Here is a 21718-nt window from a genome sequence, read left to right as displayed (position 1 = left end):
TCTGTTCCACAGTTCTTCTGGTCTCAATTTCGTTGAGTTCTGCTCGAATTTTAATTAACTCTCTTCTTCTGCTGGGTGTAGGTCCGATTTGCTGCTTTTTCTCTAGCTCCTTTCTCTGTAAGGTCTAGCTTTTGTATTTGAGTTCTTTCCAGTTTTTGAATGGATGCTTGTATTGCGATGTATTTCCCCCTCAGGACTGCTTTTGCTGCATCCCAAAGATTTTGAACGGTTGTATCTTCATTCTCATTAGTTTCCATGAATCTTTTTAATTCTTCCTTAATTTCCTGGTTGACCCTTTCATCTTTTAGCAGGATGGTCCTTAACCTCCACGTGTTTGAGGTCCTTCCAAACTTCTTGTTGTGATTGGGTTCTAATTTCAAGGCGTTATGGTCTGAGAATATGCAGGGGACGATCCCAATCTTTTGGTATCGGTTCAGACCCGATTTGTGACCCAGTATGTGGTCTATTCTGGAGAAAGTTCCATGTGCACTTGAGAAGAATGTGTATTCAGTTGAGTTTGGATGTAAAGTTCTGTAGATATCTGTGAAATCCATCTGGTCCAGTGTATCATTTAAAGCTCTCATTTCATTGGAGATCTTGTGCTTAGAAGACCTATCGAGGGTACAAAGAGCTACATTGAAGTCACCAAGTATAAGTGTATTATTATCTAAGTATTTCTTGACTTTGGTTCTTAATTGCTTTAAATATTTGGCAGCTCCCACATTCGGGGCATATATATTGAGGATTGTTAAGTCCTCTTGCTGGATAGATCCTTTAAGTATGATATAGTGTCCCTCTTCATCTCTCACTACAGTCTTCGGGGTAAATTTTAGTTTATCTGATATAAGGATGGCTACCCCTGCTTTCCTTTGAGGACCATTTGAATGGTAAATGGTTCTCCAACCATTTATTTTCAGTTTGTAGGTGTCCTTCTGTCTAAAATGACTCTCTTATAGACAGCAAGTAGATGGGTCCTGCTTTTTTATCCAGTCTGAAACCCTGCGCCTTTTGATGGGGTCATTAAGCCCATTCATGTTCAGAGTTACTATTGAATGATATGAGTTTAGTGTCATCATGATATCTATTCAGTCCTTGTTTTTGTGGATTGTTCCACTGAACTTCTTCTTTAAGGGGAATTTTAAGAGTCCCCCTTAAAATTTCTTGCAGAACTGGTTTGGAGGTAACATATTCTTTCAGTTCCTGCCTGTCTTGGAAGCTCTTTATCTCTCCTTCCATTTTGAATGAGAGCCTTGCTGGATAAAGTATTCTTGGTTGCATGTTCTTCCTATTTAGGACCCTGAATATATCCTGCCAGCCCTTTCTGGCCTGCCACGTCTCTGTGGAGTGGTCTGCTGTTACCCTAATACTCCTCCCCATGAAAGTCATGGATTTCTTGTCTCTTGCTGCTTTAAGGATCTTCTCTTTATCTTTGGAATTTTCAAGCTTAACTATTAGATGTCGAGGTGTTGAACGGTTTTTATTGATTTTTTTTGGGGGGGAGTCTCTCTATTTCCTGGATCTGAATGCCTGTTTCCCTTCCCAGATTAGGAAAGTTTTCAACTAGGATTTATTGAAATACATATTCTGGCCCTCTGTCCCTTTTGGCGCCCTCGGGAACCCCAATTAAACGTACGTTTTTCTTCCTCAGGCTGTCGTTTATTTCCCTTAATCTGTCTTCATGGTCTTTGATTGTTTGTCTCTTTTTTCCTCAGTTTCCCTCTTTGCCATCAACTTGTCTTCTATGTCACTCACTCGTTCTTCCATCTCGTTAATCCTCGTCATTAGGACTTCTAGTTTGGCTTGCATCTCATTCAATTGATTTTTAATTTCTGCCAGATTGGATCTAAATTCTGCAGTCATGAAGTCTCTTGAGTCCTTTATGCCTTTTTTCTAGATCCACCAGTAACTGTATAATAGTGCTTCTGAATTGGCTTTCTGACATTGAATTATAATCCAGATTTTGTCACTCTGTGGGAGAGAGGACTGTTTCTGACTCTTTCTTTTGAGGTGAGGTTTTCCTTCTAGTCACTTTTCTCAGTGAAGAGTGGCCAAAAACAAGTTGTACTGGGAAAAGGAGAAAAAGAGAGAGAAAGAAGAAAAGAGAAAGAGAAAAAAGAAAAAAGGAAGAACAAAAAGAAAAAAAGAGAAGAAAAAGAAAGAAAGGAAAAAAAAAGGGATGGGGGAAGCAAACAGAAATCAAAAAGAAAAAAAAAAAAACCCACGTGGAGTATCTTCTGATTCTGTAGACTTTAAGTCCCTTGACTTCCCCTGGAACTTGTCCTTCTAGCTGGTCTTCTGGGGGAGGGGCCTGCTGTGCTGATTTTCAGGTGTTAGCACTTGGGGGAGCTGCTCTGTCCCCTGCCTGGTGCAGGGCTCAGTGGTGGTTGTTTACCCCGTGAGGCCCCAGGAGGAACAGCTACAGTGGCGGGGCCAGCTCTCCAGCCCTAGAGTCAGCTCCCGCAGTAGCTCCAGAGCTCTCCGTCTGCAGGGCCTGGAGGCTCCGGGGCGGGTGCTGATCTGCTCAGCTCGGGCAGGAGCGTCCTTGCTGTCCTGGGCCCTCCCGGCCTCTGCCTGTCCCGGGGGAGGCCGGATCCTGGGCTGTGTCCCGGCACCCTGTGCCCCGGGGCCTGCGCTGTGGGATTCGCGCTCCCACCCCGCAGCCCCCTCCGCGGAGCCGCCGCCTGAGCCCCTCTCAGCTGCTCTGGGTCCCGCCGTGCGCGCTGCAGCCTTTAGGGAGCTCGGCGCACTCTCCCGGGGTGCAAGTGTCTGTTAGTGTCCCCGGGAGCCTGAGGGCATCCCCGCCCTCCTGGGTCCTGCTCTAACTCCTTGCGAGCCCCTTTCCGCCCGGGAAGGTTGGTGCAGCTCCTGCTTCCTCCGGGATGGGGCTCTCTTGTCCTGGGGACACTCGCCCTGGCCTTAGCCCGACTCCTCGCGGGGCCCCTCCCCCTTGGAGGCCTTTTGTTTCTTTATTTCTTTTTCCCTGTCTCTTACCTTGATAGAAGCACGAACTCTTCTCACAGTAGCATTCCAGCTGGTCTCTCTTTAAATATCAGGCTGAATTCGTAGATTTTCAGGATGATTTGAAGGTTATCTAGGTAATTTGGTGGGGACAGGTGATTTGGGGACCCTACTCTTCATCCATCTTGCCCCTCCTCTAGTGCCCGATGTTTACCCACACCTGCCTTTGAACTCATGACCTAGAGTTCCTTTACAAACGGATCTTAGCAATAGCATCTGGAGGCAAAGGAAACCTCTTACATATTATACATAGGGAGACAAAGACACAAACAAGATGCCAATGAATTCTAGCCTTGTCTCACTCCTAATTGTGGAGAGGTCATGAAAGACCCGATATTCCAATCTCCCCCATTTATGCAAACTACTCTAGTTGCCAGGTAGCACGACCATGTCTGGATCCCATCCATTGGTTGTTTTCACTTTCCCATCACAACAATAGCCAAACTATGGAAGGAGCCTCAGTGTCCATTGAAAGATGAATGGATAAAGAAGATGTGGTTTATGTATACAATGGAATATAACTCAGCCATTAGAAATGACAAATACCCACCATTTGCTTCGAGGTGGATGGAACTGGAGGGTATTATGCTGAGTGAAATAAGTCAATCAGAGAAGGACAAACATTATATGGTCTCATTCATTTGGGGAATATAAATAATAGTGAAAGGGAATAGAGGGGAAGGGAGAAGAAATGGGTAGGAAATATCAGAAAGGGAGACAGAACATGGAAGCCTCCTAACTCTGGGAAACGAACGAGGGGTGGTGGAAGGGGAGGTGGGTGAGGGGTTGGGGGTGACTGGGTGGCGGGCACTGAGGGGGGCACTTGACGGGATGAGCATTGGGTGTTATTCTGTATGTTGGCAAATTGAACACCAATAAAAAATAAATTTATTATTAAAAAATAAAAAAATATTTTATTCATGAGAGAGAGAGAAAGAGAGACAGAGAGGCAGAGACACAGGCAGAGGGAGAAGCAGGCTCCATGCAGGAACCCCAATATGGGACTCGATCCCGGGACCCCGGGGTCACCCTCTGAGTCGAGGGCAGATGCTCAACCGCCGAGCCCCCCAGGTGTCCCTCGGCAGATTCTTTGTGGTGAGAGGCAGGGAGAGATAACGGACACCAAAATGATGCAGTATCATTTGTTGAAATAAACAGCTTTGTTTCATTGAATTGTTTTTGCACTTTAGTAAAAAATCAGTTGGCCAAAAACAAACAAAGAAACAAACAAACAAAGAAAAACAAAAAAGAACTATTGGCACTTCATCAAGATAAAAAGCTTCTGCATAGCAAAAGAAACAGTCAACAAAAGTAAAAGACAACCTACAGAATGGGAGAAGATATTTGCAAATGACATATCAGATAAAGGGCTAGTATCCAACATCTGCAAAGAACTTATCAAAGTCAACAGCAAGGAAACAAACAATCCAATCCTGAAATGTGCAAAAGACATGAACAGAAATTTCACAGAGGAAGACATAGACATGGCCAACAAGCACATAAGAAAATGCTCTGCATCACTTGCCATCGGGGAAATAGAAATCAAAACCACAATGAGATACCACCTGACACCAGTGAGAATGGGGAAAATTAACAAGACAGAAAACAACAAATGTTGGAGAGGATGTGGAGAAAGGGGAACCCTCTTGCACTGTTGGTGTAAATGTGAACTGGTACAGCCACTCTGGAAAACTGTGTGGAGGTTCCTCAAAGAGTTAAAAATAAATCTCCCCATATAAAAAATGGTGAAAGGGAATTAAGGGGAAAGGAGAAAGAATGAGTGGGAAATATCAGAAAGGGAGACAGAACATGAATGACTCCCAACTCTGGGAAATGAACTTCGGGTGGTGGAAGGGGAGGTGGGCGGGGGATAGGGGTGACCGGGTGACAGGCACTGAGTTGGGCACTTGACGGGATGAGCACTGGGTGTTATTCTATATGTTGGCAAATTGAACACCAATAAAAACGAATAAATTTGTAATTAAAAAAAAGAATAAATCTCCCCTATGACTCAGCAATTGCACTGCTGGGGATTTACCCCAAAGATACAGATGCAGTGAAAAGCTGAGACACCTGCACCCCAATGTTTATAGCAGCAATGTCCACAATAGCCAAGCTGGAGAAGAAGCCTCAGTGTCCTTCGAAAGATGAATAGATAAAGAAGATGTGGTCAATATATACAATGGAATATTACTCAGCCGTTAAAAAGGATGCATACCCATCATTTGCTTCGATGTAGATGGAACTGAAGGGTATTATGCTGAGTGAAGTAAGTCCATTGGAGAAGGACAAACATTATATGGTTTCACTCATATGGGGAATATAAAAATAGTGGAATGGATTAAAGAGAAAGGAGGCAAAATGAGTGGGAAAAATTAGGATGACAATGCTTGAAAGACCCCTAACTCTGGGAAATGAACGGGTAGTGGAAGTGGAGGTGGGTGAGGGGATGGGGTGACTGGGTGATGGGCACTGAGGAGGGCACTTGACGGAATGAGCACTGGGTGTTATACTATATATTGGCAAATCAAACTCCAATAAAAGAAATTTTTAAAAAAGTTCCAGGTTGTCAAATTAAAAAAAAAAAAATACACTACAGATCTACAAATGACCCAACCATCTTCCAGTTGGATTGATTGTATAAAACTCTAAGGCATTTGGCTATGTCTTCCCCAGAGTCCTAGGCAGGAAGATTTTTGTGGAATTCCATGGAAGGAACACTCTCAAGGCAAGCCAGACCCTCAGAACCTTGAAGAAACAACCCACCAGCATGAAACAGTTGAGTGCTGAGTCCCCCAGTTAGTTCTCCAGAAATAGCTTCCAGTGAAAAGTAATTTGTGCTCATAGTTCAATGAGATATGGAAATGGGTTCACAATGTCTTCTATTTACTGGTAGGTAACACATTGTCCTGCTAGTAGATGTGTGAGTGAACTAGAAGTGGCTGACCAACACTAAAAAGGCATCAAGTTCTCAGTACCAGCCCCTGAAGAGCACACAAAAGGCAAAAAGGCCACAGAAATAAAGTCAACGAATCAACTTATTTAAATGTTTTGCAAGTGTATTTGCTTCTTTAAATGGAAGTGAGAGCAGTTGAATATGCTAGAAGATAATTAGACCTCTTCACAGTGTTTCTTCAGCATAGTGAACTCAAATTTCCAAGGTTTGGTTGCAACAATAAAGGTGCAAAAAAACATCTAAAAGAGACAAAAAGAATAATTAGCTTGTAAGAAATAAAAATGAAAAATAAATAAACGGAAGTTTCTATTTCTGGGTTTCTTATTTCTAAACCAAATTTCAGAATTTGGTTTCAGGCTGGCTAAAATCAGCTTAAGCCAGCCATACCCCTGCATTCCCTGGAGCTACTGTATCTGAGACCAGATGGGAGTGGAGCCAGCCTCACTCACCAGAATGAACCCCTCCCATTCACCTCCCCGTGATCTGAAGCCATCATGTATAGCAGGAGCCCAGAAAATTGTTATTCCAGAAATTCTCATCTCCAGCTTGGGCCTTCATCCAGTCACGGTGATTTCTCTGCAGCCTACTGAGATTGCATGCTGCATGGAGGGCCCAATGAGTCCTTCCCAAGAGAAGCAACCCAACAGAAATAATACAGAGTCCTGCACACCTTGGTGGGGCAGGTCAAGGTTGGCCAGAGACAAGAAGCAAAACTTGAAGCCAGGGAACTGAGGGGACACATAGAGCTCTTCCCAGGACATGCAGAATGAGCAGAGAGAGTTTCAGGTTCTTGTGTGGGATGAATTCACTTATATCCCTCCTCTCACTCCTAAAATTTGTATTCACTTAGAATAAAAATACAAATGAGAAATCCCTCACTACATCAATGAAAACATGAATGCAACATTAAATAGAATTGAAGTTATAGATGATACAAATATTGAGGATCAGCTTGAGGAAGAAAATAAGACCAAGCTACCAGCAGTCTAGTCAAACCCTTGGTGAGTAATTCAACATCCAGGAACTCTGTCTACAAGGAAACAATAATAACACAAATAGAAATAAAGAATATTTATTAAAGCAATGTTCATAATAGCTAAAAGTTAGAAAAACTTAACCAATTCTCAGGGATTTGCTAAGTGAAATGTGGAACACCATTAAATGAAATCACATAGTTCCACTATCTGATGCTTTCCAATATTTTACAGTTTTATAAATTCTTAGAGTTATTATTAAATGAAAATATGAATTATAGAATAGTATACAGTAGGATCCCAACTACACAAAAATGCAGATATAAAATATAGGAAAACTAGTATAAAAATATATGGACAGTGGTAAACTTTACATAAGGGTATTAATAACTGATTTTAAGTGGCTTAAAATTTTTGAAAGTTCTAAATTTTCTACATGTATCAGGCTAATAACTATTTAAAATCATGTCAAGTTTTAAATTTATATTTCAAGGATCTCAGATGTTTGCCTTTTATTCCTTTCTAAATCCCAATAAATAACTAAAGAAAGCAGATAAGGTCAAATCTGCAGAAGCTCTATGAAACAGGAGGGGACATTGTCCAAGGACGGAGACAGAGAGGATTCTCTGCATGATAAGAAGTGGATCCAATCAGGGTGACCAAGTCTACTGAATGCCAGTTGCTCCATGTAGAGGATGAGAACATAAGAGGAAACCAAGAGAGCAAACTGCCTCCAAACTCCACAAACCTTGAAGTCATACTTAACTCTTTTTACTCTCCATGGCCAATCAATCAGCAAATTCCAAGCCTTTCACAGACATCTAGAACCTAGTACTTCCTCCATCCTAACCAACATCATCTCTCATCTCATCTATTCCATTAGACTCCTCACAGATTCCTATTAATTCACTCCTGCCCCTATGCCGTCTTTTCTCCATGTGTCTCTCAGTGTCTGTACTTCTTCTATTCATACCTGGTGTATCTTGAAAGACCAATGACTTTTATGGGCTGTGTCAATGGGCACTCTCACCCTATGACCTCAACTCTCTGTGACAATGGGAACCCTGCTCTCTGACCTCCATAGATCACATCACTGGGCACCCTCTGGCTTCCAGTTGGGTTTGGCCAAGGGGAGATAGAGGAAGGAAGTGGGAAGTATGAGGAGTTGAGGTCAGGGGGTTCCAGTGGATTGGCTGTGGCTCCTGACAAGGACCCTCTGGTTGCTCCAGAAAAAAAAATATTAAAAAGCAAAGCCTAGAAGTGAAAACTTGGATGATCAGTAGGAAGCAACCAAGTGAAGTGGTGGGGAGATCACCTTTCACATACATCAGAATGAAAACATTTAAGATTCAACCCCAAGTGCTGAGGGAAAATGAACAACCACACACATCACTATGGAAGATGTGCTAGTTCAACCACTTTGGAGAGTAAAACTGAGGTTGCAAGTCACATGTGGTGGCCCCAGGAGCGCTGAAGCTGCATGTGTAGCAGTATGGCAGCCCTACTCTAGAGGGTGCCCCCGGGGATAGCCCCAAACCTGCTCAGTCAGCATGCATCCAAACTGTCACTGCTGCATTGTGGTTAAGAGTGAAATTTTAAGACAACCACAGTATCCAAAATAGTGAGATGGTCAAATACAACATAATACAGTCATATAAGAGCTTAATATGCAGGATCCCTGGGTGGCGCAGCGGTTTGGCGCCTGCCTTTGGCCCAGGGCGCGATCCTGGAGACCCGGGATCGAATCCCACATCGGGCTCCCGGTGCATGGAGCCTGCTTCTCCCTCTGCCTGTGTCTCTGCCTCTCTCTCTCTCTCTCTCTCTGTGACTATCATAAGTAAATAAAAAATTAAAAAAAAATGTTCTTTAAAAAAAAAAGAGCTTAATATGCAGTAACAAAAACAATTTTGGCTGATTTCTATACACCTTAAATGGCCCAAGAAATCATTTGGCATAAATAAATAATAACAGATTGTACCAACATAATAAATCTCATAACAAGAGAAAGTTCCAAAATGTACGTAAATTTTGAAAAACACACAAAACTCTGCATGCACAAATTAAAAAAATTTTTAATGGGTAAGAACACATTTTTTTCAGTGTAGAGAATATTTACTATGGAGTATTTGGGGATCAACACTTGTGGAAAGTGGATGAGATATTCCACAGCTTGGTTTTACAAGTTATAAGCCTAATGGCAGAGGGAAGATGGGGGTAGTGACAGGTACAGGGAGAAGCTTTCGCATATTCTTCAACAAGGAGTGATGGTAATGGAGGTGGGTGGGTAAGAACGCTTCTCAACAATTTGAGTGTTTATATATGAGAGGGAGAAGTGGAATGCATGTTTAACATTTTACTTGTTGAAATAAACATTTAAATTAATGTAATAAAATGATTACAGTTATAAAATCAAGTTCATGGTTATTTGATATATCATTCTTAGTATCTACCAGAACTTTTAAAATATTACTTAATTAAAATCTAGTAATTTATAATAATAGCAATTTATAATAACAACTTACTCTCTAGATGTAGTCATCCACTCATGTTTGGTATTCTGCTGTGGTGCCTACTATTCATCAGAATATGAAGATGTATTTTATTTGCACATGTATGGGCAATTTTCAGGAACCACTAATCTGCCATTATTTTTGCTTAGCCATATCTCATGCCAGCCAGCCTTAGGGTATTCACCAAACAGGTGAAGAAAATTCAAAAGACACAGAAATATACATACTTGTAAATGTAGTTTCAACTATGAAATTGAAAAATTAGATGTAACTTTATAAAAAGATCATAAAGACAAATTTGATCAAGGGAAAGGAAAATTACTTCTGTCTAGCCCAGATTGCAGGATAGTGAGAAACAATGAATGGGTATTGCTTTAAGCCACTAAGTATTATGTGTGTTTTGGCAGGGGTGAAGAGTACCAGCAAAAACTGATAGAAACAGTTTATGTCTGTGTCTGGAATCTGGCTATCCTTGGTCCTGAATATGATCAGAATATGGTTTAAAAGGAGACAAGAAAATTAAAGCAGGATTGGTCCTATTGGTTTTCTCTGTCTAGTATGCAGATCTGACCAGGCCATCACTGCCTCCACCTGAGGCACATACCTTTTGGATTTGGGGATCCTTCTGTAATAGGCAATATTCATTTTCTCCTGAAATTTTCTTGCACATTGTTCGGGCAATTTTGACCTCAAGAAAGTAGTCTAAACTCTCTGTGACCTGTCAAGGAGTAATTTAGAAATTAGATATCATAAACGAATGCATGATACCAACTGTCATCTCTGATAAATAAACATATCGTGCTTAGGGCAAAGAATGCCTCCCCATCTCCCTCCCTTCTATAGTTTCCTTGCCAGAAATTTTGAGGTAACAGGAGGGGATGAGTTCTTACCTTGATATCTCTCCTTCTATCTGCCTATTTGTCTCACATCATGGTATTGAATGTTGAATAGTGACAACTGTCCCCAAGATAAAGGAAGAAAAATCCCCAAATAATGTTTTCCTGTGAAAGGTAATGGTGTGCTTATAGAGCTTGAGAAATAAACTGCAGAGTCTAAACATCTTCATACTTATTCAATAGATATTGGGAGAAGAAATGATATCTAATAACTGAAATTTGTTTGGAGGGTATTGCTTCTCTCTTTAGCTTCCCTCCTTGGCAAATTTAGCAATCCAACCCTATTCCACATGATCCACTCTCCTGAATCCCTCATTGCAGGGCCTCTTCCTTGCAGACCCCCCACTGGCCTCTGTATTTCAGAGGTTTCCTGGGGAAATGGAAATGCACAATGGCAAATAGAAACTATTAATTATTTAAAAATGAGAACAAGATAAGATTTTATAACGTAAGGGAGAGAAGGTATTAAAATTACCAAGTTAATCACATTCACTGACCCTAGAAGAGTAAGACATCATCTCAAAAGCATAGTAAACATTTTGAACATCCTAGGGAAGTTGCCTGGGCATTAAACAAAATGGTCAGCAGAATTCTAAGTAGTCTTTTGAATATCATATATACTTAAAATTTTTTCAGTTATTTAAGTGTATATAAAGTGTCTAGAAAGACAGAGCCACCTGTTTCCAGGGTGCTCTCAGGAAGTGAAGAGTCAGATTGGAAATGCAGAAAATTGGGTCTTTGCTACCATTTTTCAGCTCAACAACTTCCAGACATACTCTTAGAAGTTTTTTTTATGACTGGATAACACATTTCTCAAACTCAGCGCTATTGACATTTGGGGCTGGATCAGTCTTTGTGGTGAGGGCTGTCCTGGGTGCTATAGGGGATGCAGTAACAGTGTCCCTAGCCTCTGCCCACTAGGTGTGTATAGTGGCCTTCTCTGATTGTGATGACCAAAAATCGCTCCAATTATTGCCAAAAATTCCCTGCCAAGCAAAATCCATGCCCATTTGAGAACCATTGCTTTACATTTGAGTAATACTTCCAAGTTAAAATTATCATAAAAAGAATAATACTGAATCAGACTCAACCACCACCACTGACCACCAGCCCTAGCTTGACCCCTGATTGCCCAGAAAAGGGAAAGGAATGGGAATCCTGGCTGCTGAGGCAGCCCTTCACTGCTTTCACAGACAGGCCCTTCTGACTCTCCTGACCTTCTATGACCTCTTTAGTCTTTCTGCAATGTCCCACCACTTGCACTCCATCCATTCCACTCAGTTAAAACGTGTGCTCATTCACAATTGGCAGCCTGGGTTTAAATCTTAGCTCTTCTCCATACCAGTTGTGTGCTGTGGAAAAATTATTAAACCACTCTGGTCCCATTTCCTCTTTAAGGTGGAAGAAAATAGCTCCTACATAATGAGTTGTGAGATCTGAATGAGCATATGAAAAGCAACCAGGTCTGGCATAAAGTAGACTGTATATACAGCTGACCCTTGAACAATGTGTTCAAGGCAAGGAATTCAAAGCAATGTGTAACAAGGAGTTATAGGCACAATCAAAAATCTAAGTGGAGCTTTTGACTACTAAAAAACTTAACTACCAATAGCCTACTGTTGACCAGAAGTATGTATATATTCTTGAAATAAAGTAAACTAGAGAAAATAAAGTTTTAAAGAAATTATAAGAGAAAATACATTTATAGTACTGCACTGTATTTCTTGAAAGAAATTAGCATATAGTCAGACCTACAGTTCTCATTTTTACCATCATTCACCTTGCACAAAATCTGCAGCAAAGACTTAGTCAACTATGAACTAAAGCAAGTAGCAAACATTTTCTTCAAAGGGAGAGCATTTAGGCTCAGAACATACAATCTTGTTATTGCAGCACAAAGGTGGCCCTAGACTGCACTCATAACATAGGTGGCAATGTTCTAATAAAACTTTATTTATAGACATAGAAATTTAAATTTTGTGTAATTTTCATGTTATGAAATATTCTTTTTTTATTTCTTATAACCATTCTTAGTTCATGGGGCATACAAAATAAGCAGCAAGCCAGACTTGGCTGCAGGCTATAATTTTCTAACTCCTGATATAATCTTTGTATTTTAAGTTAAATCAGCCAATAAGATATACCTATTCTCTTTATATAAAGCTTGTGTATGTGTTACTAAGTTTAATCTGAATTATCACCAAGCATTTTTCTTTTTCTTTTTATTTTGTTTTCAGTTAATTTTGTTTGGAGGGGATGTTTCATTCTTCCTTACTTTTTTCTTCAGTGTGTTTTCCAGTGTTATGTAGATGGAATGTCAAGGAATTTTAAATACTTTTGTTTAGCCTCTTTTCAAACCTATTTCTACCTCATTCTTTTGAATGACACACTTTCTGGCCTGAGGTGTCCAGCACCCAAGAAACACAAACAACATAACCAAGATCAGAAGGACCCAAGGCCTGTGAGTGTGGAGGAGAGCCAAGAGGCCAAATGCCCCAGTCTCATAGGGGATGAAGCTGTCAAATGAGCCCCCTCTCCTAACTCCTTAATTCCTAACTCAGGTTCCTGATGACATGGAGGAATGGAAAGCAAGGTGAAAGGGCAGACAGTAGAGAGGAGATGGTGGAAGGAGGAAGAGAAGCACAAGACTGTCCCTGTACTCCATGTCATTCTGATGTTGCACGGTAACCTCCATTCTCCGTCAGCCCCCTCTCTTCCCTTCCTTAAATTCCAGCCACACTGGCTGAATCCCTTTTCCTTCTGTGCACCTACTGATTCTTCTATGGGATCCCCCCAAACTATAGTCCCATCTTCTTTCTTGGGAAACATAATTGGTGCAACAGTATCTTCTACAACAAGGTCCACATTCCAATTCCTCCAACTACCCCAGTAATGTCATTGATAGTTTTTTTTAATCCAGGAGATAATACAAAATCACATATTGCATTTAGTTGTCATATTTCATACCTGAGCTTTCTTTTTCTTTATTTATATTTATTTTTAATTTTTATGATTTTGTATATTTTTTATTGGAGTTCGCTTTGCCAACATATAACCCCCAGTGCTCATCCCAGCAAGTGCCCCCCTCACTGCCCATCACCCAGTCACCCCATCCCCCTGCCCATCTCCCCTTTCACCACCCCTTGTTCACTTCCCAGTTAAGAGTGTCTCATTTCTGTCACCTCTAATATTTCCCACTCATTTTGTCTCCTTTCCTATATAATCCTTTTCACTATTTTTTACAATCCCTCTATGAATGAAACCATATAATGTTTGTCCTTCTCCAATTGACTTACTTCACTCAGCATAATACCCTCCAGTTCTATCCATGTCGAAGCAAATGCTGGGTATTAGTCCTTTCTAATGGCTGAATAATATTCCATTGTGTATATAGACCACATCTTCTTTATCCATTCATCTTTTGATGGACACCGAGGCTTCTTCCACACTTTGGCTATCTTGGACATTGCTGCTAAAAACATTGAGGTACAGGCATCTCAGCTTTTCACTGCATCTGTATCTTTGGGGTAAATCCCTGGTAGTGTAATTGCTGAGTTGCAGGGTAACTCTACTTTTAACTCTTTGAGGAACCACCACACAGTTTTCCAGAGTGGCTGTACCAGGTCGCATTCACACCAACAGTGCAAGAGTGCTCCCCTTTCTCCACATCCTATCCAACATTTGTTTCCTTTCTTGTTAATTTTCACCCTTCTCACTGGTGTGAGGTGGTATCTCATTGTAGTTTTGATGTGTATTTCCTTGATGGCAAGTGATTTGGAGCATTTTCTCATGTGCTTGTTGGCCATGTCTATGTCTTCCTCTGTGAAATTTCTGTTCATGTCTTTTATCCATTTCAGGATTGGATTGTTTGTTTCTTTGCTATTGAACTTGATAAGTTCTTTATAGATCTTGGATACTAGCCTTTAATCTGATATGTCATTTGCAAATATCTTCTCCCATTCTGTAGGTTGTTTTTTAGTTTTGTTGACAGTTTCTTTTGTGGTGCAGAAGCTTTTTATCTTGATGAAGTCCCAATAATTCATTTTTGCTTATGTTTCCCTTGCCTTCAAAGATGTATCTTGCAAGAAGTTGCTGATGTCAGATTGAAAAAGAGTGCTGCCTGTGTTCTCCTCCTGGATTTTGATGGATTCTTGTCTCACATTTAGATCTTTCATCCATTTTGAGTTTATCTTTGTGTATGGTGTAAGAGACCAATAAGTTAGGCAATCTAAAAGAAATGGATCCATATCTGGAAAATGACAAATTATGAAAACTGGAACAGGAAGAAATAGAAAACCGGATCAGGCCAATAACCAGGCAGGAAATTGAGGCAGTCATCAAAAACCTCCCAAGACACAAAACTCCAGGGCCAGATGGCTTCCCAGGGGAATTCTATCAAACGTTTAAAGAAGAAACAATACCTATTCTACTAAAGCTGTTTGGAAAGATAGAAAGAGATGGAGTACTTCCAAATTCGTTCTATGAGGCCAGCATCACCTTAATTCCAAAACCAGACAAAGACCCCACCAAAAAGGAGAATTACAGACCAATATCCCTCATGAACATGGATGCAAAAATTCTCAACAAGATACTAGCCAATCGGATCCAAGAGTACATTAAGAAAATTATTCACCATGACCAAGTAGGATTTATCCCTGGGACACAAGGCTGGTTCAACACTCGGAAAACAATCAATGTGATTCATCATATGAGCAAGAGAAAAACCAAGAACTATATGATCCTCTCAGTAGATGCAGAGAAAGCATTTGACAAAATACAGCATCCATTCCTGATCAAAACGCTTCAGAGTGTAGGGATAGAGGGAACATTCCTCGACTCTTAAAAGCCACCTACGAAAAGCCCACAGCAAATATCATTCTCAATGGGGAAGCATTGGGAGCCTTTCCCCTAAGATCAGGAACAAGACAGGGATGTGCACTCTCACCACTGCTATTCCACATAGTACTGGAAGTCCTAGCCTCAGCAATCAAACAACAAAAAGACATTAAAGGCATTCAAATTGGCAAAGAAGAAGTCAAACTCTCCCTCTTCGTCAATGACACGATACTCTACATAGAAAACCCCAAATCCTCCACCCCAATGATTGCTAGAACTCATACAGCAATTTGGTAGCGTGGCAGGATACAAAATCAATGCCCAGAAATCAATGGCATTTCTCTACACTAACAATGAGACTGAAGAAAGAGAAATTAAGGAGTCAATCCCATTTACAATTGCACCCAAAAGCATAAGATACCTAGGAATAAACCTAACCAAGGAGGTAAAGAATCTATACCCTAACAACTATAGAACACTTCTGAAAGAAATTGAGGAAGACACAAAGAGATGGAAAAATATTCCATGCTCATGGATTGGCAGAATTAATATTGTGAGAATGTCAATGTTACCCAGGGCAATTTACACGTTTAATGCAATCCCTATCAAAATACCATGGACTTTCTTCAGAGAGTTAGAACAAATTATTTTAAGATTTGTGTGGAATCAGAAAAGACCCCGAATAGCCAGGGGAATTTTGAAAAAGAAAACCATATCTGGGGGCATCACAATGCCAGATTTCTGGTTGTACTACAAAGCTGTGGTCATCAAGACAGTGTGGTACCGGCATAAAAACAGACACATAGATCAATGGAACAGAATAGAGAACCCAGAAGTGGACCCTCAACTTTATGGTCAACTAATATTCGACAAAGGAGGAAAGACAATCACTGGAAGAAAGACAGTCTCTTCAGTAAATGGTGCTGGGAAAATTGGACATCCACATGCAGAAGAATGAAACTAGAGCACTCTCTTGCATCATACACGAAGATAAACTCAAAAAAGGATGGAAGATCTAAATGTGAGACAAGATTCCACCAAAATCCTAGAGGAGAACACAGGCAACAGCCTTTTTGAACTTGGCCACAGTAACTTCTTGCAAGATACATCTGTGAAGGCAAGGGAAACAAAAGCAAAAATGAATTATTGGGACTTAATCCAGATAAAACGCTTCTGCACAGTAAGAGAAAAAAAAACTAAAAGACACAAAACTAAAAGACAACCTACAGAATGGGAGGAGATATTTGCAAATGACGTATCAGATAAAGGGCTAGTTTCCAAGATCTATAAAGAACTTAATTAAACTCAACAGGAAAGAAACAAACAATCCAATCACGAAATGGGCAAAAGACCTGAACAGAAATCTCACAGAGGAAGACATAGACATGGCCAACATGCACATGAGAAAATGCTCTGCATCACTTGCCATCAGGGAAATACAAATCAAAACCACAATGAGATACCACCTCACACCAGTGAGAATGGGAAAAATTAACAAGGCAGGAAACCACAAATGTTGGAGAGGATGCGGAGAAAAGGGAACCCTCTTACACTGTTGGTGGGAATGTGAACTGGTGCAGCCACTCTGAAAAACTGTGTGGAGGTTCCTCAAAGAGTTAAAAATAGACCTGCCCTACGACCCAGCAATTGCACTGTTGGGGATTTACCCCAAAGATTCAGATGCAGTGGAACACCAGGACACCTGCACCCCGATGTTTCTAGCAGCCATGTCCACAATAGCCAAAGTGTGGAAGGAGCCTCGGTGCCCATCAAAAGATGAATGGATAAAGACGTGGTCTATGTATACAATGGAATATTACTCAGCCATTAGAAACGACAAATACCCACCATTTGCTTCAACATGGATGGAACTGGAGGGTATTATGCTGAGTGAAGTATGTCAATCGGAGAAGGACAAACATTATATGTTCTCATTCATTTGGGGAATATGAATAATAGTGAAAGGGAATGTAAGGGAAGGGAGAAGAAATGTGTGGGAAATATCAGAAAGGGAGACAGAACATAAAGACTCCTAAACTCTGGGAAACGAACTAGGGGTGGTGGAAGAGGAGGAGGGCGGAGGGCGGGGGGGGAATGGGTGACGGGCACTGGCGGGGGCACTTGACAGGATGAGCACTGGGTGTTTTTCTGTATGTTGGTAAATTGAACACCAATAAAAATAAATTTATTTAAAAAAAAGAAATTTCACAGAGGAATACATAGACATGGCCAACAAGCACATGAGAAAATGCTCTGCATCACTGGCCATCAGGTAAATGCAAATCAAAACCACAACGAGATACCACCTGACACCAGTGAGAATGGGGAAAATTAACAAGACAGGAAACAACAAATGTTGTAGAGGATGTGGAGAAAAGGAAGCATTCTTGCACTGTTGGTGTGAATGTGACCTGGTACAGCCACTCTGGAAAACTGTGTGGTGGTTCCTCAAAGAGTTAAAATTAGACCTACCCAGGAAAGGACTAATTAGAAAGGACTAATACCCAGCCTTTGCTTCGACGTGGGTGGAACTGTAGGGTATTATGCTGAGTGAAATAAGTCATATGGAGAAGGACAAACATTATGTGGTCTCATTCTTTTGGGGAATATAAAAATTAGTGAAAGGGAATAGAGGGAAAGGAGGGAAAATGAGTGAAAATATCAGTGAGGGTGGGAAAACATGAGAGACACCTAACTCTGGGAAATGAACAAGGGGTAGTGGAAGGGGAGGTAGGTGGTGTTGGGGTGACTGGGTGATGGGCAGTGCGGGGGGCACTTGGTGGGATGAGCACTGGATGTTATGCTATATGTTGGCAAATTAAACTGCAATAAAAATTTTTTTTAAAAAAGAAATCTGAGAAAAAAAGAAAAAAATTGGAGTCAATCCCATTTACAATTGCATCCAAAAGCATAAGATACGTAGGAATAAACCTAATCAAAGAGGTAAAGTATCTATGCCCTAAAAACTACAGAACACTTCTGAAGGACATTGAGAAAGACACAAAGAGATGGAAAAACATTCCTTGCTCACGATTGGAAGTATTAATATTGTGAAAATGTCTATGCTCCCCAGGCAATTTACAAATTCAATACAATCCCTGTAAAAATACCATGGACTTTCTGCTGAGAGTTGGAACAAATCATCCTCAGATTTGTATGGAATCAGAAAATATGCCAAATAGTTGGGAATATTGTAATAGTAAACCAGAGCCAGGGCATCACAATGCCAGATTTCAAGTTGTACTACAATTGTGGTCATCAAGACAGTGTGGTCCTGGCAGAAAAACAGACACACAGATCAATGGGGCAGAATAGAGAACCCTGAAATGGGCCCTCTATGGTCAACTAATATTTGACAAAGCAGAAAAGACTATCCACTGGAAAAAGGGCAGTCTCTTCAACAAATGGCCTGGGAAAATTGGACAGCCTCGTGTAGAAGAATCTTACATGTCTTTTAATCAGGCCATTTCCTTGCTTTTCCTCTGTCTTTCCTGACACTGATAATTTTAAGAGGTCTTACAGAATGCTCCATAATATGGATATGTCTAACTGTTCATCATGATTACCTTCAGGGGATTGATTTCAGACAATGATACCATACACTAGTGATGCTGTGTCCTTTCTGTGACCTCACATCAGGGGCACATGATGTCAGTTTGTCCCAGTATTGTTCACAAACATTTAATGAACAAAGTCTTGGCCAGGTGTCCTGATCATAAGGGTATCTTTTCCCTGTTGTAATTAATTAATGAAAGAATCCCTGCAAGCAATTTGTCCCCCACCACTTTCTCACCCCAGTGATTGTAGGATTCATTGATGATGTTTGCCTGAAGTAGTTATTGCCATGATGATTTACTCCTTACACAATCTTTTACATCTACAGGTAGCTGTTTTTTTTTTTTTCTGTAAAAAGCCTTCCATTTCTTTTTTCAGTGAAAGCTGGACTTGCACTTTCTTTGCTTTTTCATTGTGTTATAATCCATAACAGTAATGACTCATTTTGATATCAGCCCAAACTGTCCCAAATTTGTCCCTTTCAATAGCCCTTCTTGGGCTCTCACCTATGCTTTCTGATATGACTGTAATCAATATTAAGTTATTATGATCTTTATTTTATGTTTCATCCCAGAATAAGAAAGGATGAAGTGTAACTAATTTTCCTCCAGAAACCCCTAAAATAAAAATAATATATATTTGGTTAAAGGCATCTCTTAGCTATTTTCCACTCCCTGGTGTCTGTGCCCTCCATGAATAATGGGCCCCCATATGACTGCATCTTGAAGAGAAAGAGAAGAGAGAGCATGCTCACTGACCTGCTCCTGGGATTTCAAGACCTTTATGACCTTGAAGGTGTACTTGTCTTTGCTGGCCTTGTTATACTCTTTCATGGCATACCATAGCGCCTGCTGCACATAGACATAAGTTTCAGGAATGTCTTGGAACGTCCTCACCACCTTTGACCTGCCCCAGGCATGGATACCTCTGGACACAAGGGTCACAGTGGCTACCAGGAGCAGCAGACTCAGGCAGGGTCTGGCCATGGCACCTCAGCCAAGGGGGTACAGGTCTTGTTCCTTCTGTCCTTCCAGGACTACAGTAGGACATGGGCTGGGCTGGCTGTGCTGCTTCTGCACCCCCACGTCTTCCTGGCACTGCTAGGGATAAAAGGAGGAGAACTTCTGTTAGCTTTATGTCCTATGAGATTCTCTCTCTCCTTCACCATAGAGAAGTGGAGTAATAAATCAGCAGTCACAATTCAGAGCATTTTCTCCTACTGCCTTTCCTTTCCGGAAGGAATGCATGCCTCCACACACTTGCTGTCCTTTCCTTCCCCTTCCCTACCAAGTGACCCCAGCCTCCTTGTCTGCGAGGTCCCTCTCACATCCAGTGCAGGGGCCTATCTCTATCCGTTCTCAGTGCACAGAAAGGCACAAATTCTGCAACAGAAGCACCGTCACAGGAAGAACACTGGTGTCAAAACTTCTTATTTGTTTCCTCTTCAGAAGCATGTATGAAAATCCTCAGCCAAACCTTTGTCTGGCTTCAAAACTGCCCCCTGTGTCTCCCCCATTTCCAGTCAGACTCATTAGCAATCACACTGGGATCTGTTTATGGAGTATTATTGAGTCTTGCCAGATCCTATAATAAGAATATCACATGTTTCTCTTATTTAATTATCCCCCTTGGGGCCATATAAGGAATAGCCCCTTTTACACAGGAGAAAGATAGGACTCACAAAGGGGTCAAGTAAAGCCTCAGGCTACCTGACTTAGTGTAGGAGCTTCACCTCATTGCCTGAACCACACCTTCAGACCTACCTCAATCTAACAGAGGAGTATGTGTAGATTACAGCTTGTAACAATTGCTTTTGAGGAGATTTGATTCTCTTATAGAAGGTGAATCAAGATGTAGCTCCTGAGACAGAGCCACAACAGTTAGTGTGCTAAGTATAGATAATGAAGAAGAAAATAGCCCGAGGGATGTAGGGGCCAAGGGCAGGGCACCTCAAAAGGAACTACTTTGGCATGAAGATTATTTTGATTTAAAAAAAAATCAAAACCCAGCAGATTCAGGAAAAGTTCTATACCTCTTCCCTTCCCCTAGCCACCTAAAAAAATTTAGATAGAGGGCCTGCTCCAGGAAGATATCTATCACCACAGACAACCACATTATACTGTCAACAAAGTATAGTAGACAGGAGAAACCTAGCAAAGTCCCCTCTGTGTCATTGGGGCCAATTTTTTTTCATTTTGTTTTGTTTTACTTTTTACTTTTATTTTTATTTTTTTAAATAATAAATTTATTTTTTATTGGTGTTCAATTTGCCAACATACAGAATAACACCCAGTGCTCATCCCATCAAGTGCCCCCCTCAGTGCCCGTCACCCATTCTCCCCCACCCCCCACCCTCCTCTCCTTCCACCACCCCTAGTTCGTTTTCCAGAGTTAGGAGGCTTTATGTTCTGTCTCCCTTTATGTATACAATGGAATATTACTCAGGTATTAGAAATGACAAATAGGGATCCCTGGGTGGCGCAGCAGTTTGGCGCCTGCCTTTGGCCCAGGGCACGACCCTGGAGACCCGGGATCGAATCCCACGTCAGGCTCCCGGTGCATGGAGCCTGCTTCTCCCTCTGCCTGTGTCTCTGCCTCTCCCTCTCTCTCTGTGACTATCATAAATAAATAAAAAAATTTAGAAACGACAAATACCCACCATTTGCTTCAACGTGGATGGAACTGGAGGGTATTATGCTGAGTGAAGTAAGTCAATCGGAGAAGGACAAACATTATATGTTCTCATTCATTTGGGGAATATAAATAATAGTGAAAGGGGCCAATTTGTTTACCAAACATCAATTCTTTTTCTTTCTTCCTAAGGATTACATCCCTTCTCTTTGAAGTCTTAGACCACACCCTTCTCTTTAGTTCAGAGTGACATATATACCTCAGTTTACCTGACTGCCTTTGGAATTTCAATGTCTTTATGGATTCCCCATATGTATGAAATTAAATTTGATTTTTTTTCCT

General features: G+C 41.1%; 1 protein-coding gene across 1 annotated transcript; it reads right to left on the bottom strand.

Annotated features, from left to right (window-relative positions):
• Positions 1 to 6129: 6129 nt before the first annotated feature.
• Positions 6130 to 19731, bottom strand: LOC129523349 (cystatin-13-like). Its single transcript, XM_055346159.1, has 3 exons — positions 19504 to 19731; positions 10063 to 10176; positions 6130 to 6213 (listed from the first exon to the last, which is right to left on the bottom strand). Exons 1-3 carry the CDS (start codon positions 19729 to 19731, stop codon positions 6130 to 6132), a joined length of 426 nt encoding a protein of 141 aa, XP_055202134.1.
• Between the last annotated feature and the right edge of the window lie 1987 nt (positions 19732 to 21718).

This window comes from Nyctereutes procyonoides, unplaced genomic scaffold (assembly GCF_905146905.1).
Source record: "Nyctereutes procyonoides isolate TBG_1078 unplaced genomic scaffold, NYPRO_anot_genome, whole genome shotgun sequence".
NCBI lineage: Eukaryota > Metazoa > Chordata > Mammalia > Carnivora > Canidae > Nyctereutes > Nyctereutes procyonoides.
This window is presented reverse-complemented; position numbering and strand designations above follow the sequence as displayed.

Coding starts and splice junctions, on each gene's coding strand:
- LOC129523349 (XM_055346159.1), bottom strand. CDS start 19,731: ATGGCCAGACCCTGCCTGAGTCTGCTGCTCCTGGTAGCCACTGTGACC. Junction 10,177..19,503: donor TCTTGAAATCCCAGGAGCAG/GTCAGTGAGCAT, acceptor ACTCCTTGACAG/GTCACAGAGAGTTTAGACTA. Junction 6,214..10,062: donor AGGATCCCCAAATCCAAAAG/GTATGTGCCTCA, acceptor TGTCTCTTTTAG/ATGTTTTTTTGCACCTTTAT.